We start from the raw sequence: 18,289 nt of genomic DNA on the forward strand, positions 1-18,289 counted from the left end.
CTTTAGGAGGCCAAAGTGGGAGGATTGCTTGAGACCAGGAGGTCAAGATCAGCCTGGGCAACCAATCATGACTCCATCTCTACAATTATCTTAAAAGGCTTTTTTTTTTAAAATATATACTTTAAGTTCTGGGATACATGTGCAGAACGTGCAGGTTTGTTACATAGGTATACACGTGCCATGGTGGTTTGCTGCATCCATCAATCCATCATCTACATTAGGAATTTCTCCTAATGCTATCCCTCCTCTCACCCCTGACCCCCTGACAGGCCCCAGTGTGTGATGTTCCCCTTTTTGTGTCCATGTGTTCTCATTGTTCAACTCCCACTTATGAGTAAGAACATGCAGTGTTTGGTTTTCTGTTCCTGTGTTAGTTTGCTGAGAATGATGGTTTCCAGCTTCATCCATGTCCCTTCGAAGGACATGCACTCATCCTTTTTTATGACTGCATAGTATTCCCTGGTGTATATTTGCCACATTTTCTTTATCCAGTCTGTCACTGATGGGCATTTGGGTTGTGATTCCAAGTCTTTGCTATTGTGAATAGTGCTGCAATAAACATATGTGTGCATGTGTCTTTATAGTAGAATGATTTATAATCCTTTAGGTATATAACCAGTAATGAGATTGCTGGGTCAAACGGTATTTCTGGTTCCAGATCCTTGAGAAATCTCCACACTGTCTTCCACAATGGTTGAACTAATTTACACTCCCACCAACAGTGTAAAAGCGTTCCTATTTCTCCACATCCTCTCCAGCATCTGTTGTTTCCTGACTTTTTAATGATCTCCATTCTAACTGGCGTGAGATGGTATCTCATTGTGGTTTTGATTTGCATTTCTCTAATGACCAATGATGATGAGCTTTGATTGGGGTACCTGAAAGTTGGAAAGGCTTTTTTAAAAGATTTTTTAAAATATCTTTGAGAAAAGAAGTTATAAACCTCTTATAGTGATAGACAGCCATCTGGTTGAAGAAACTTATTAAACAAACTTAGTTGGATTTTTTTTACATTAATTCCTTTTTTGTGATTCAGAAAGTGACTCCTGTAATTCTCCGCCATTAAACTCTGACCAAGAAACGGCAGTGAGCTTGGAGAAGGAACACCAGCACATAGCTTTTGGACGGCCCAGCTGGCATTCCTGTTTGCGCAGACACCAACCATACGTAGTGATTCATTAGAGGTGAATGTAGCCTTCTAAGCAAGCATTGGCAAACAAAGGTGTCTATTTCAAAACTATCATTTCCAAATAGTTGTTTTTCTTTTTAATTGTAGAAAAGATCTTACCATCTTAATGATTCTAAGAGAAATTTTATTATCCTATTTATAATATAGAACTCAATTTAGAATCACAGAATTTTCAGTGTTGGAAGAATCTGCAATTCTTCATAGGAACCTTCCAGTTCATTGGATTATTACCTATAGTAGGTTGGCCTAGTTAGAACTGATGCTGTTAAAGTTCTAGGTTCCATACTGTGAGCCACTTATTTTCTGGCTATTTAGGGACCACATGTCATACTTTGGCATCAATTGTTTCACACAGCTGTATAGTAACTTATAAGGAGACGTGGTAAGAGAATTTAAGAAACATTTCTAAATGCATGCTTTATGTGGAGTCATTGTGAATGCTAAACATACAGTTCTACAAGGAGCTCTCAATCTAGTAAGCAAAAATAAAAATAGAGCAAAATCATCATTTTCTAGAAAGCATTTCATAATAGGTGCCCTGTGGCTGGTGAGTTGTTATTGAGGCATATCTATATAGAAAAGTAGGCATTACTCCCCATAATTTTCTTTGCTTTACTAAAAACAAATGCACACCACTAAAATTCCATTATTCAGTTGCTAAGAGAACATCTTTAAGGGTATATTTTAAACATCTACTTAGAAGCTGAACATTTTGCATTTCTTAATATTAGAGCAATATGAATTAATTTGGCTGACAAACTAGTAAATTTTACCCAAGGAGGAAGTAGTGATAAGGCAGTTAATACTATAAAACTCTTATCTTGACAGTTTACTATGTGAGAAACACTTTCTGTCCCCTACTTCAGTATGGGACTCATGACATTGTGTTAAATGATTTATTCACAAGCTATTTTAGGGTTAAAAACAAGACTTCTCTAATCATGCCTAATCCCACATAAATAAATCACTATTGGAAAATATTACTTTGATTAACCGTCATCCATGTTAGATATCAAAGATTGTCTGTAACCATGGATTTGAAATTAAATTGTGAACTTCATCGCAGTTCTTCAGTATTGAAGGCAGTTGATTTCCTGATGTGGTTGCTAGTGGTATTCTGCTACCCCTGTCACATGCCATTTATCTTGTCTGTGTCCCCTTCCCACCACTACTTTTTCCTCTTTCCTCCTCTCATATTCTTAATCACTGTTTTTCCCCTTTCACTACTGTAATTATAAGATCTCTTTACGTTGTAGTTATTAACCCTATTTCTACCAATTCTGGGGCACATATTTCCCTCTGTCTAAAAATTGCCTTTCTAATGTTTGTTTGTTTGTTTGTTTGTTTGTTTGTTTGTTTGTTTCTTTGAGATGGGGTCTTGCTCTGTCGCCCAGACTGGAGTGCAGTGGCGCGATCTCGGCTACTGCAACCTCCAGCTCCCAGGTTCAAGCGATTCTCCTGCCTCAGCCTCCTGAGTAGCTGGGATTGCAGGCACGCCACCCACCACCATGCCTGGCTAATTTTTGTACTTTTAGTAGAGACAGGGTTTCACCATGTTGGTCAGGCTGGTCTCGAACTCCTGACCTTGCGATCCACCCGCCTCTGCCTCCCAAAGTGCTGGGATTACAGTCTAATTTTTTTTGACGTTTTTAAACATAAATGTTTTTGTGTTGTCAAACCTTTGTCTTTATGATTTTTCATTTTTTATAACTTTAAGTTCATTCCTAGTCATATTTCAGATATATATTTACCCAGATCCCTGTAATATCTTTCTTTAATTCATCTAAGAAATTATCTTGTTAGATAACATGGTTTGAGATGAGGGTCTACACTTTACACTGTTTTTCCAAATAGTTGTCACAACCACTTTTATTTTGTGTTATCATCAAAATATCACAAAGATATTATTATCATAGATTAAATCATAGATTAATCTATGATAGATTATCATAGATTAAATTATCATTATCATAGATTAAATTCTTACATAATATGGGGGCTGTATGGGGCTATCTGGTCTTTCTAGTTGCTTTTTCAATAAATATTTATTAGGTAAATGACTGTTTTATCTAACTCCTCTTTGGCCAGTACCAACTATTGCTGCTTTATGAAAGCCTTAAATTCTTGGGCCATGTTTCCTCTTGTTTCTTTCTTTATTTCTTGTTGTTTCAAAATTTGCTTACCAGTTTTCACTGATTTGTTCATAAACATCAACTTATGAATCTTTTTATTTAGCTCTTGTTATGTCTAGCTTTGAATTTAGAATTCTTGGTCAAATTCCTCCAAAACAAAATTTGATGAAATTTTGATTCCAATTTAATTAAATCTCTAAAGGTTAATGTGGAAGGAATATATTTCTGTTTTAAAGACAGATCTCCCTTAAGTCCCAAATTTCAGATGAATTCTAATGTTTAATACCCCAGAAGTTGCTTTTGAATTGTACCATTTTTCAATGAAAAGAGTTTAATCTGCAGTTATGAAAGGAAGTTTCCAATACTATAAATTTTCCCTTTTGTGTAACCAGAATTGGAGAATTAGGAAAGTAGCTTTTTTTTTTTCCTATGTCTGTCTTCATTAAACCAGAAAATACATGTTCAGGGTTAAATATATTTTTCAAAGAGGGTTGTAACTAATATTTATATTGTGAACAAGTTTCATATGATAAAATTTATCAATTAGATGTAGTTTTATATCTGTCCTTGATTAGGGACTTCTGTTTACAAAGGAGATTGAAAATTGTTTCTTTGATTTTCTTTGATGCTTAGAAGCAGAAATCAATTTGCACCTTTTGGAGAGTGAGGCAGCTGCAGGTAAAAAAAATTGAAAGCTCTTGGGAGGGTTAATTAGAGCTAATTATAATCTGATTGACCTGTTTTTCTTCCAAAAGCTTAACCAATCTTTCTTTGCAAAATGAGGATGGATTTTACTTTATCATACAAACTAAAGAAAAATCTTTGTTTCTTGAAGTTCTAGATAGCCATCATTATTACACACTTTATAAATGAGTGTTGCTACCTAAATTGTGGAATCAAGGATTAGGTAAGGTTGAAAAAGACCTTCAAGATTATTTAGTCTTAGAGAACATGCACTGTATTTCTCATGATGGAAAATTGTGGGGTGTTTTGTTTTGTTTTGTTTTGTTTTGTTTTGAGACAGAGTCTCGCTGTGTCACCCAGGCTAGAGTGCAGTGGTGTGATCTCAACTCACTGCAACCTCCACCTCTCAAATTCAAGAGATTCTTCTGCCTCAGCCTCCCAAGTAGCTGGGATTACAGGGTCCTGCCACCATACCCATCTGATTTTTGTGTTTTTAGTAGACATGAGGTTTCACCATATTAGCTATGCTGATCTCAAATTCCTGACCTCAGGTGATCCACCTGCCTTGGCCTTTCAAAGTGCTGGGATTACAGATGTAAGCCACTGTGCCTGGCCGAAAATTGTAATTTTTAAGGAAATATAAATTAATGTTCGTAATTTTAAAATCTTATATATTTAATGAAAACAAGAAATAAAATTGACAAACAAGTATAATTGTCATTTTTAGCATTGGTGTTTTCTTCATTCCACCTAGTGTTATTTGCTTGATAAATAATGTAAACAGATTCTTTAAAATTTATATAAAAAGGATATAATGCAGCCAGGCATGGTGGCTCACACCTGTAATCCCATCACTTTTGGAGGCCGAGGTGGGCGGATGTCTTTAGATCACATTGAACCTGGGAGGCGGAGGTTGCAGTGACTCAAGATCACGCCACTCCACTCCAGCCTGGGTGACACAGTGAGACTCTAAAAAAGTAATATAATGAAATAATTTGCCTATTATTATATGGTGTTTCTCAAAGCATAGTTTATGATTGTTATTTTAATTGTTAAATGAAATGTAGTTCTAATATTCCCATATATCTGAACCCTTTTTTGAAGAAATTTCCTATGAAAGCTTCTTGCCTAATAAACTTCCTTAAGGCAGTTTTTGTACATGAAAAATGAAATAGTCATTTTCATGGTTTGTCAACTCAGTTATATCTCATTTTGTGTTAAGTAGAGCACCTGCTCATATTAGATAGGGTTTTTACTCTCAGACAGATTGTGTTCTAATTTGGGCAGTCAAGATCCTTTGATTTTAGAAAGTTGGGTAATAAAGCATTTTAATGACAGTTCAAGATAGCAGTAAGAGTACTAAATATGTGATTAATTACAGACGACAAGTATAAAAGATAAAAAAGGAGAGAAAGATCATTTATACAAAAGTAGAATGGAAAAAACAGATAAAGTGAAATCTGAGATAGATTTTGAAGGACAAGTAACAACTAGATGATGGAAAAAGGTGAAAAGTGTATATACCTAGAGGATTAATGTGACCCAGCGTGTCTTGGAAGTGGAAGAATTTCACCTGGTAAATGTGGTAAGTTAATGTACTTGGATATGGGAATCATGTGAGAGTTAAGTGGACTAAAGCTAGTAAGTAGGTTGATTTGGAATAGGTAGTAGAGAACTTTGAAGAATGAAGAATGAGGATATATTTTATCATGTACCATGTTGTTAGGTTTGTTACCTAAGGTGGCACTTCATCAATATTTTGAGGAAATCAATCTTTCAGAAGTATGCAGAATACATTACAATAAAGAACACCGTAGGCAGGGTGATCACATATGTGATTTTCATAGTACCCAAGCATGAGGGGATAAAGACATAAATCTGTAATACAGTGGTTAGAATGGAAATTAAGCAATGGCTGCAAATTGCATTATAAATGAAGACTTCACAATGCTTAATTACTGGTTAGGTAAGGAGGAGGAGGAGTTGGCTAGATGAATCATGGAGGGGGAGTGAGGAAAGAGAAAAGAAAGCATATGTCAGAGGTCTGTTAAAAAGTTCTACGAATTCATATTCTCCCCCATACACATTCATGCCTGAGGGGTGAGTTATACCTTCATTTGTCAATATCTGCAAAGCATTTTGGGATTATCTGTTGAAAGGTATATTATATATATTTTAACAAATCAGACTCATAAGTTAAGGAAACTAGATATAACTTGCTTTTAAACATTTTAATTCAATAGCCCTTTTCCTGCAGTAACCCTTAATTTTTTTCACAAGCTGTAATAGTACCAAGACCAAGAAGGGCTTTCCAAAGAGTGGATGTAGGAAGCTGATAAGAGAAGTATTCTTTAGGGCCTGGTAGCATAGGTTACATTGCACAAAAACATATATCTCTTTGCAGTCTCAGTTTTCTCCTGTCACCTGTTGACATTTTGAAAGATTTATTGATGAACTTAAAAATTGCAGAACTTTTAAAGTTAGTGATATGAATGTATTAGCCTAATTACAGATGTGCTACTACAATTAATGCTTTTTCCTTCTACTACAGGGAGCCATTCATTACAACTCATAACTAGAGGAAAGGGCTTTACATGATTGTTGCTAACATTAAAAAATACATGTGCAAATTGTGTTTCCAAACAACTCCCCAAAGTTCAAGAGCTGGTGTTACTAATTGAGTGCCTCAGGAAAACCCTTAATAAATTATTTTGTCTAGCTCTTTGATCACACAGGTGATTATGTATATTTTTTCAAGGTAAGAAAGAGGAAAAGGAAAAAATTGTCCCAAGAACTATAATAGTTTCTTTAATTCTCTTGTGAGAGTAGTTTTGATCTAATAAAATAGGTGTGATTTCCCATTATAAAAATGAGCAAACTGAGTCTTAGAGAATTACAGAGCCAGAAAATTTTTAAAAATGTAAGATTCTGATCTGAGATTCTAACCTAGTTATGTCCCATTCAAAGCCCATATTTTTTCGTTCTAGATCATGTTACCTTGTGGGGAAAAAGTGCTGTATGTGGAAAAACACATAGCATATTTATTGTCATGTGTGTGAGCTGTTACCGTGCTTTGTCCCAACAAAAGTCCAAAGTATTGGTAGCCTACAAAGATTTTCATTAGTTCAGATTACATTTTCAAAGAAGACTTTGGTCTGATCTTTAAAGTTTCATTATGTAATCGTGAGGCAGAAAAACCTCATTTTATAAAGGGCCAGTGTGAGTTCAAGACAGTTCCTCAGTGTTGCCAAAAAAAAAAAAAAAAAAATTAAGCCAGAGATTTTACTTCATAATTCAGGATTCCCTTCTAGTGTGTTTGCTCACACTGCTTAGTATTAAAAAGCATAATGCTTATGTGGATTTTCTGACTTACTACTATATCTTCGTTTTTCTTTTATTATCTAACCTTCTAAACTGAATTAAACTCTATCTAGTACATAGTAAATCAGTAAATAGACTACAGCGTTTTCCCTAATGGGATTTCAGTCTCATGGTGAGGCACTGGGAAAATTCTGGCTCAGTTGTTACTGACATAGGAGGCTGTACAGTTATTTATTAGAAGACAGCCTGGGAGGAAAAGAGAAAATGGATTTATGTGATCTTGTATTGCTAAATACGGCACACTGCTGTTATCTTTTCTTTACTGCTTCCTCTAAAAGTCATCATTTCAATGCACTAATCTTTTAAACAGCCATTCAGTGGTAACTGGGCTAGAACTTTGCTAAGGGGTCACATTCACCAACCTGACAGTTATACATTTACAAAAGAAATAGCATGAATTTATTCAGCATCAAAACCTCTGCATCTTTTACCACCCAACTACATTTCACACTGTATTACCATCAGTGCACAATAATGGCTATATAAATTCCATCCAGATTCTTCATTTAATTAACTAGCATTCTTTGAACAAAAATAAAAGTGCTGTTTTTATAGAGGAATAAAAGCTGCATGAAGTTAGTGTGAAGAAGACAAATCATCAAATTAGTTATTCTTCATTGCAGCTATGGAGAATTTTCTGCCCTTCCTCTTTAGAGTCTTTTTTTTTGTAGCTTGATTGAATGAAAAATGGAGAGTGAAGCAGCATCAAATATACCTATTGTAATGACCACATCATAAGCTCATCCAGGACTGAGCACTGATAATATTGTCATCTAAAAGTGATTTTTTAAAACATTTTCTGTAGTTGGCAAGGTAGTACAGCATAGTAGCCAAGAACGTGAACTTTATAACTAGACTGCCAAATCTTAGCTCTGTCACTTATTAGGTTTGTGATTCTGAGTTGGTTACTTAACTTTCTTGTGTATCAAAGTCCTGTCTATAAAATGCAGATAATAATAGGAGGATAATAATAGACATATCCATGGCAGTGTGTGGATTAACTGAGTTGATGGATGTAAAACATTGAGAATAGTGCTGGCACATAGTTAGCCATTATCTCCTGTATGCACAGCAGCAGTCTGGTGTGAAGTTGATCCATCTGTGTCACTAGAGACTCTCTTGATCATCGGAATGAAATTGACTGGTGTGGTAGGCTAGGTTAATGTACCTATCTTTTCCAGATATTTCTTTCTAAAAGTATTCTTTTATTATAAAACAATTACTTTCAGATACAAGGAAATAAAGTTCTTTGAGTCAAGGGCATAGAAGGCAATCGGTTGGCCACATCTCTTCATCTGGCACCCTGCTGCCGGATTTAGCTTTCTAAAGCACTGTTTTCTCATATCATTTTCTGCTCAGAAGCCTTCAAATCTTCTTCAGACTCAAGCTCCTTTCCCATCATGCCTGCCATTTCTACCAGAGCCTGAATTCCTCCCTTTCCACGACCTTTTTTTATCCATTACTCCCCTATAGCAAGTCTCTAGTCCAATCGTAATTGATCTAGTATTGTTTCTCAGTGTGCCACATTTCTTCTTGTCTCTCTTCCTTTGTTCACATGGTTCTCTTTTTGTAACATCCTCTTTTCTTCATCCATTTATCTAAGTCATACCTGATGTTCTAAGTTGAGACAGAAAAGGAGAGGTTATCTTTTACCCCTTTGTATTTTTGTCATAAACATGGTTGCTAGATGCAGTGGCTGCTAAACAAATGCTATTGATGAACTACTCTGTTGGCTTTACCTTCAAACTATATTTAGAATCTAACTGCTTCACACCAGCTCCACCACTATCACCCTTATTGAAGCTACAGTTAATTTTTGCCCATCTCCTTTTTCTTCTCCCCGCTTCCACCCTTGCCCACCACCTACAGTCTATTCTCAACACAGCAGCAAAAGTAACACTTTTAAAATTTAAGTCAGATCACATCGATTCTCTGCCCAAAACCCTCTAATCATTTCCCATCTCACCCTGAGTAAAACCAAAGTCCTTGCAACGGCCTACAAATTCTCTTAGCCTCTGCCACTTACTCCACCTCCATCCCTATATTCACTCTTGTTACCATTCTGCCCTCATGTCTTTCTACTCCCGTCTTCCTAGACCCTACCACTCCTACCTCTACTACACTGGCTTCCTTGCTGTTCTCTGAAAGACACAAATCACAACTCCATCTCAGGGCCTTCATGCAAACTGTTCCCTCTTCCTAGAAAAAAAAATCCTGACTCCATTCCTCCTGCAGGTCTCTGGTCAATTATCTTTTCAATGAGACATTTACCTCTCATCCCTGATTTACTGCCTATCTCCCCAAACTTAGAATGTAAATTCCAAGGAGCAAGAGGGAAGGCTTTTTGTCTATATTGTTTAGTGTCTACCCCCAGTACCTGAAACAGAACCTGACACATAATAAATACTTAATAAATCATTATTGAATGTATGAATGAAAAACTGACCCTTAAGAATATGCCAGCATTCCTAACCCTCCCAGCACTTCAAATGTATTTAGGCTCAAACAAAAGCAAATGTACCTTAACAGCTCTGAAAAAATTGAAATAGCCATAGTTTAATATTAGCCATGGCAATTGGAGCAGAAAGTTCTATCGCAGAGAAAAGAGATTTCTGCATCAAGTAAAGAAAAAGGAATGGTTTACAGTATAAGAAGTGCCATATTAAATTATATTGGTGTCCTGGGGGACTGTCTTTGACCCAGTACCAAGGTACATTTTTTTTCCCTCCAAGTACATTTTGAGAGAGCAAGTGGTTTTGGCTACCCTATCCTCTTCCTAAGGTGGAAGGTATACCTGTATGAGGGTTTTTTGTTTTTTCATTTAGAGGCAGAGTAAAACAGTAGAAAGACAGCATTAATGTTGCAGTCAGGCAGACCTAGTTTCAGATTCTGGCACTGCTGTGTGTTCTTGAACAGGTCATATAACTTCTCTGAGTCTGTTTGCTTATGTATGAAATGTTTTTTAGTAATGTCTTTCTCTCAATATTGTTTTAAAGATTAAGTGAGAAAAGACACATGAAGAGACATAACATGTGTTTAATAAATGTCTTGTGAGCATTGCATTCAACAACACGATTATGTACTTTGCTACTAAATGCTACCTTTTGGCTTAAACCAAAAGGGAGAAATAGTAGATAGATTGACGTCTGTGAGATAACTTTAGCCCCTGGAGCTTGGTCCATGGAGAAGCCCCATAACACTGCTACAAATCTCTCAGCAGCATATGATGACCCTACAAGACCCTTCTTAGAACATGAGTCCTACTACCTACTTGAGTTTTGTTGTAGCCTACTCTTTTTATCTTTTGAGCCCATTCTCATTCTTCTTTTTTCCATTTTCAACTATCTTCTATTTCCTTTATTTTCAAAATGTTATGCTAGGTATATGAAGTCAAGAGATTCCATACTGAAATCAACAAAGGAAAAAGTAATATCAGGCAACCTCACATAATAAAATAACATAACTATTAATTTTCAAATTGAGAAATAAATAATATATGTATATTGACTTTTTGGAATTATAACTTCCAGAGCAAGGAAAATATTTTGTATAAACTTCGGAACTATTTCTTATGTATTTTTTAAATGACATTAATTTTGAAATCTTTAGGAAGCCAAAGCTGTAGTTGAAGAAACAAGAGCCCTGCGTAGTCGGATTCATCTTGCTGAAGCTGCTCAGAGACAGGCACATGGAATGGAAATGGACTATGAAGAAGTGATCCGTCTGTTAGAGGCCAAGATTACAGAGCTAAAGGCTCAGCTTGCTGATTATTCTGACCAAAATAAAGTAAGCAAAGCAGTCATCTCTTCCAGTTACCATGGTTTCCTTGCCGTTGTCATGTATCCTGTTTTCATTTTCTTTTCATCTGCACTTCTAAACTAGGTCAGTGTTTGTCTTCTATTATTCAATGATAGGATGCTGTGTCCTGATGGGAATAATGTAAAGGTCTTGAGCCTTCCTTTATCCAGATAGCTTTGGGATGGAAAAGCATGTGCCCCAAATTTATTTAGGACATTGGTCAAAATTGTTCAGTTCAGGTATTAAGTCCTGGAACTCTTTAACATTTAATTGATTACATTGGTTTTTTTCTTTTGTTTCTAAACCTGCTAATTTGTTTTATGGGAATGGGAGCAGGGGAGTCTAGGAATGGGTTTGCTCTTTGATTAGAGCATTCAAGGAAGTATAAAAGTGAAGGAATGTTTGCCTAAGGCCTAGATAATTAATGGGAAGAAACTGAGTTTGAATTTTTTTTAATGTAAGGTGTACTAAAATAGTTTCCAATAGATGATTTTCCAGTTTCAATAGCAAAATACTGAATGCTTTTCAGAAAGCAGGGCGAACTTTTTGTTGTTGTTGACACAGAGTTTCACTCTTGTCGCCCAGGCTGGAGTGCAATGGCATAATATCAGCTCACTGCAACCTCCGCCTCCCAGGTTCAAGTGATTCTCCTGCCTCAGCCTCCCAAGTAGCTGGGGTTACAGACACCTGCCACCACACCCAGCTAATTTTTTGTATTTTTGTAGAGACAGGGTTTCGCTATCTTGGCCAGGCTGGTCTCGACCTCCTGACCTCAGGTGATCCACCAGTCTCGGCCTTCCAAAGTGCTGGGATTACAGGCATGAGCCACCACTCCTGGACAGTGCAAACTATTTTGTGCAATTTTTTTTACATAATACATACTATATTCAGTGAAGAGGCTTCAAAAATCTATAATAGTCATATATATTTTTACTTCACTGAATTAAGGTAGAAAATCGAGTAAATTGAAATAAATATTCATACATTTGTTCACTTATAAACATAACTGGTTATTTATATCTCTAATCCAATTAGTTTCTAAGAGAACATAAAGCAAATCTGAATAATTTATGACTATTTATTTAAACATTAAAAAGTTAAATACTTTAAATATAGCATGTGAAAATGAAACTAGTGTTAGAAATGCAAAATACCAAAGAAAATTTGAAATCTGTTTAAAGTCACTAAACTATTTCTCACATCTATTCACTTAAACCAATTCCATAAGAAGGCTGAAGTTCCCATCACCCTTTGATAATACCACAAGGCCAAGAGGAAAACATTTAGTTGACAAAGCAGCAATATTTAGGAATATTACATATTTGTTATTTGTGACCTACTTTTTACATTCTGAAAATAGATATGTGGGCTCGGCGCGGTGGCTCACGCTTGTAATCCCAGCACTTTGGGAGGCCGAGGCGGGCGGATCACGAGGTCAGGAGATCGAGACCACGGTGAAACCCCGTCTCTACTAAAAATACAAAAAATTAGCCGGGCGTGGTGGCGGGCGCCTGTAGTCCCAGCTACTCGGAGAGGCTGAGGCAGGAGAATGGCGTGAACCCGGGAGGCGGAGCTTGCAGTGAGCAGAGATCGCGCCACTGCACTCCAGTCTGGGCGACAGAGCGAGACTCCCCATCTCAAAAAAGAAAAGAAAAGAAGAAAATAGATATGTGATTATGTTATGTAACTTTAGCCTGAGTATGAAAATATTTTGAGATTTATCACAATATCAAAAGTACCATTGATTGGTTACTTTTGAAGTGAAAAATCAAGCATGTTTAATATTATATTTTTAAATAATACAAATTTCAAGAAAGTTCACATGAAATTATTCATTGTTTTTTGTTTTTTTTTAAGCTTGGGTTATTTGTAATCTCTCTTCCAGCTCTTAACTGAGAAACATTTTTGTCCTAAGTTGCCTGGTAATATAATTAATTCAGTTTTTCTCTCTTTTATCATAATCGGGTTCTCATGCCGTTTCTCTTAACAAGACTCTAAGCCAGTAACCTGTCTCTGAAAACAGTCTTTAAAGAGTCTCTTTAAAGAGCTATTAATATGAGCATCTCAACATTCAACATTTTCTAAACCCAATATCAGTGGGAAAAAAGAAGGAAACCTTTTTTTTTTTTTGATCATGAGATTGCTTAAAGAGACATTGACGAAGATGTTACAGAATTAAAATTCAAGTGTCTATTTGTAAGATAACAGATTCTCTTTGTAACAATGCTTTTATTTTTCATTATAATTTTTTCTTTATGTTATTTATTTATTTATTTACCTTTTGGAGTTTTTATTCACCTTCAACATAAGAAATAAAACTTACTGTACCTTTGAAGACCCACAGTGTTTCTCTCCAATTGCCTCTCCCACCCTTTCCCTCAGAGATAACCACTTTCTTGGATTTATTGTTAACCATTTTCTTGAAAATTTTTTTTTCAAGAAAAATTTTTTATTTTGTTTATATACTTGTGTATATATTCCTTAACAATATGTTGTTTAGTTTTACCTGTTTATCAACTCTATATAAATAGAAATATACTCTATGTATCATTCTGACCTGCTTTTCTTCACTCGACATTTTGTTTTTGCATTTCATCTATTTGAAGTTTTTAGCTAGTTCATGTCTTCTTATTGTTTCTTGTACTCTGTTACAGTGTGGATATACTACGTGTAATTATCCATTCTGCATTTGATGGACAGTCCAATTGTTTCTGTTCTCTTCTGTTATAAATGGTGCTAAAAATATTTTAGTGCATGTATCCTGCTCCACATATGTAATAGTTACCTGCTAGGAGTAGAATTGCTAAGTTGAATAATTGTAAGTTTGTCTTTACTAGGTAAAGCCTACTTGTGCTTGAAAGTGTTTGAACTAATTTGTACTCCCACCAGTAATGAATAAGAATTATTGTTTACCCCGCATACTTGCTGACCCTTTGCTTTATTTTAATTTTATTAATCTGGTAGTTTTAATAAGTGTTACATCATTATAGTTTAATTTGAATTTCCCTGGTTACTAATGGCTTTGAGACAGTTATGTGCTGGGACCAACTGATACTAGCTCATTAGGGCTGATTGCATGCATCTCTTCTCAACTCCATGTACAGTGATATCAGGTTGGTAGCTTGAAATCAGCTATAATGGGGTTTTTTCTACCCATAAATGTTATAAACTAAGGTTTCCTCCTCCCTGGTAGCCAGTTGAGCATATATTTATCTCTTTATTAGGCATTTGTGTTTCTCTGTGAAATGCTTCTTCATATCTTTTGACCCTTTTTCTAGTGGATTAGTTATCTTTTTCATATAGATGTATAGTGATTCTTCTGGTTACTAATCCTTTGTTAAATTATATGTTATAAAAATCTGCTTACAAATTTCTGGCTTGCCTTTTCACTCTATGGTAAAATGGACAGGAGTTTTTAATTTTTGTGTAGACTAACTTAAAAATCTTTACCCTCATGCGTCTTTTTAGAAGTCCTTCCATTTTCAAGGATGTAGAGATATTCTTTTATATTTGACTCCAAAAGTTTTAAAGTTTTGATCCTTCTGTAACTGGTTTTGTGACACTGTGTGAGGTGGGGAACCGTTTCATTCTTTGTTTATTCAAAATGAATAACTGTCTCATCACCATGTACTAAAAAGCCCCTTCTTTCCTAGTTGATCTACAAAATAATCTCAGTCATATATCAAGATTTCATATGTGTATGAATCTGAGGTTCTCTATTCTCTTTTGTTAGCCAGTGTATATTCTTCTGTGAATAACACATGATGTTGCTTCCTGTATCTTTTACAGTAAGTCTTGATATCTGATCATCCTGCCAATTCTTTTTCTTCAGAAGTGTGTTGGCTACATGACCCTTTGATTTTTTATTATCTATTTTAGATTCAGCTTATCAATTCCATCAAAAGAAAAAATGTATCGGAATTTTCACTGAAAATTTATTAAATATGTAGATTAAATTGGGAAGAATTTACACATTTATGATTTTCTTTATTTATGAACACCACGGAGGCACAGAAAGGTTAATTTCATTTTGACCAGAAAATCTAGTTTATAGAATAATAACTCTTCGAAATTTGTTGACATTTGCCTCATGGCCTACCTTGGGGTCTGTTTACAAATGTTCAAAGAAAGCTTGAAAATAATTCTGCACTTGTTGAACGCTGTTGTTCTATATAATCCACTAAATCAGGGTCATTAATTGTGGGGTTCAATTCTTTTCTGTTCATATTAATTTCTTTGTCTGCTACAGCCATCATTTACTCATAGAAGTGTGACAAAATCTCCATTTTGGCTTCTCTTTTTATAATTGTTTTGTATATACTTTGAAGTAATGTTTTTAGATGCATACAAGCTTGGAATTATGTTATCATTCTTTTATGAAAATGTCATGACTCTTCAATCTAGCAATCCTCTCTACCTCTTAATGCCTATTTTTGATTGATAATAAATAGTAACATCAGCTTTCTTTTAGTTGGTATTTGTCTAAATACCATATATTTACTTGCAACTTTTCAATACATTTTAATTGTATCCATGGTAAATAACATGTAGCTGGATTTTGTTCCCGTCTTACTAATTTTTGACATTTAATTGGAAAGATTTTCCTATCTAAACTCTTTTATTTGCTCATGCACATGGCCTGATTTCTGCCTTCTTATTTTGTACATTTTATTTTCCCCATGTGCTCTAGTTTGTAATTTCCTGCCTTTTCTAATTTTTTTTGTTGGTTCAGATTTCTACTATGTCCACTTGCCCCATTACATTCATTCCTCTCTGTTGTTTTCAAAATTACACATTCTGTTTCTAATTTTTAATGATTATCCTAGAAATTTTAAGATTCTGTTTTAACTTCAATTATAAAATTAATCAGGCCGGGCGCTGTGGCTCACGTCTGTAATCCCAGCACTTTGGGAGGCTGAGGCGGGTGGATCACGAGGTCAGGAGATCGAGACCACGGTGAAACCCCGTCTCTACTAAAAATACAAAAAATTAGCTGGGCACGGTGGCGGGCGCCTGTAGTCCCAGCTACTCGGGAGGCTGAGGCAGGAGAATGGCGTGAACCCGGGAAGCGGAGCTTGCAGTGAGCCGAGATTGCGCCACTGCACTCCAGCCTGGGTGACAGCGAGACTTCGTCTCAAAAAAAAAAAAAAATTAATCAGTACCTTTCCTCTTCTTCTAAATATTATAAGCACTTTAGAACACAAATCCAATCATCCCTCCTGACTTAATTTCCATTTTTGTCAGTATTTTAGTTCTTTCTTTACTTTTAAGACCGCACATTAGACGTTGATTATTTGTTTTGTGTGGTCAGCATTTGCTTAATAGACTCCATGTTTACCATTTTCTGTTAAACATTCTTGCATCTCACACCTTCTCACTGTGTCTCTTTCTTCATGAGTACGTATTTTAGAAATTCATGTAGTGAGGATCTGATGATAATAAGCTCTCCCCATTTTATTTGTCTGAAGAACATCTTTATTCAACTCTTGTTCTTGAAATATATTTTTGCTACATTTAAAATGTTAAGTTGGCATTTAATATCTTTCACTGTTTTTATTTCATGTTTGTGATGTCAGCTGTCAATCTGTCATTTGTTTCCAATCTGTTTCCTTCTATATGATTTTAAGATCTCTTTGGCTTCAATGCTCAGCAGTTTGACTGTGATGAATCATGTGCCGACTTACTTTAATGTGTACTGTTTGGGATTCATTGAGCTTCCCGATTCGAAGAGCAATGTCTTCTGCCATTTCTGGAAATCACTAAGCTGTTATCCTGAGCCATTTCGCTTTCATTCTTTGTATTTGTTCTTGTGTAATTCAGATTGGATGTGTGCTATAGCTTCTTCTGGCTGTTTTCTCTTTACCTTTTCTCCCCATTTATATTTGGATTTTTGTCTTTCTGTTCCATTATAAGAAGTTTCTTTACCTCTGTTGTCAAGTTCACCCATTCTCTTTATAATTGTATCTAATTGGATGTCAAATCTAAAATAAAGTTTCTAATTTAGTTATGTTACATTTTTATTTTTGAGATTTATTTTTTATGTTATCTGGATCTATTTCAATAGTTTCTTGTGTATTATACTTTCAATTCCCTCTTATTTTTAAAAACATATTAAATATAATTGCTTTATATTCTGTATCTGCTCACTTAAATATCTGCTGTCTTTATAGATCTTATACTGTACTTTATTTCCTTCAATTAGCTTTCATTCATAGAGCTTATTTTCTCATATGTTTAGTGATTTTTGTTTGTGTCTGTGAGGTCATGTTCTATCAATGCATTATAAGTGGGAATTCTTTGAGCTCTGAGTTTTAGAAATATCTCTCCAGAGTTTTGAGTTTGCTTCTGCTAGCCTGGGACCAATTGAAAGTAAAATTTCAGCATATGGCTTTTTAGGCCGCACAGATAATATAAATTCTGGCCCCAAACCTGCGTGAATGGGGACTTTTGGTTAGGAATTATTCAGGAGAAACTTTTTTACTCAAGTCACCTGAGCCAACATCAAAACACTGTTTACCTCTGTGAAGTTTACTTCTTCCTAGTTCACCCATTAAGGTTCTTCTGTTTTCCATTTGTGACTGTTGAAACCCCAAACTGTAGGCCACCAGGGATCAGCATATGCCTTCCGAGCAAATTACGCTTCAGTGCTCTCTTACCCCAGCGGGTTCACTTGGCATTGCTGTTGCATGTCTCCATGGAATTCCTTTACTTCCTTGCTAGCTTTGTCTTACATCGTGTGTGTGTGTGTGTGTGTGTGTGTGTGTGTGTGTGTGTGTGTGTGTATCCAGCATTTTTAGTTGTGTTAAATTGGTAGAGGGTTCTGTCAGCATCTGGTAAGACACATTGCAAAAACAAAACAAAACCGTAAACTCATTTAAATGTATTTTTCTATAAGAATCAATAAACTCATATACAGCTTATCACATAAAACTTGCAGTATCTCTGTGCAAATTAACTTTTAAATATGCAGTTAGTTACATGCCCCCCAAAATCAAAACATATGTACAGTAAGAGAAAAAGATAATTTGGTAATATTGAATATTAGTTCATAAAAACTGAAAATAGGGACCAGCAATGTAAAACTGAAGAAATGTGTAAATGCTCC

The 18,289-nt window shown here is 35.4% G+C and overlaps 1 protein-coding gene across 5 annotated transcripts in view; it reads left to right on the forward strand.

Annotated features, from left to right (window-relative positions):
* Positions 1-18,289, forward strand: part of STXBP4 (syntaxin binding protein 4) — a 208,642-nt gene that overhangs the window by 93,250 nt on the left and 97,103 nt on the right. For all 5 annotated transcript variants that reach the window (XM_058444671.1, XM_032162787.2, XM_058444672.1 and 2 more), the window contains one exon: positions 10,996-11,172. In XM_058444671.1, coding sequence (XP_058300654.1) covers positions 10,996-11,172 — 177 coding nt within the window. The remainder of the gene's footprint in view (positions 1-10,995; positions 11,173-18,289) is intronic.

This window comes from Hylobates moloch, unplaced genomic scaffold (assembly GCF_009828535.3).
Source record: "Hylobates moloch isolate HMO894 unplaced genomic scaffold, HMol_V3 SCAFFOLD_10, whole genome shotgun sequence".
Taxonomy (NCBI): domain Eukaryota; kingdom Metazoa; phylum Chordata; class Mammalia; order Primates; family Hylobatidae; genus Hylobates; species Hylobates moloch.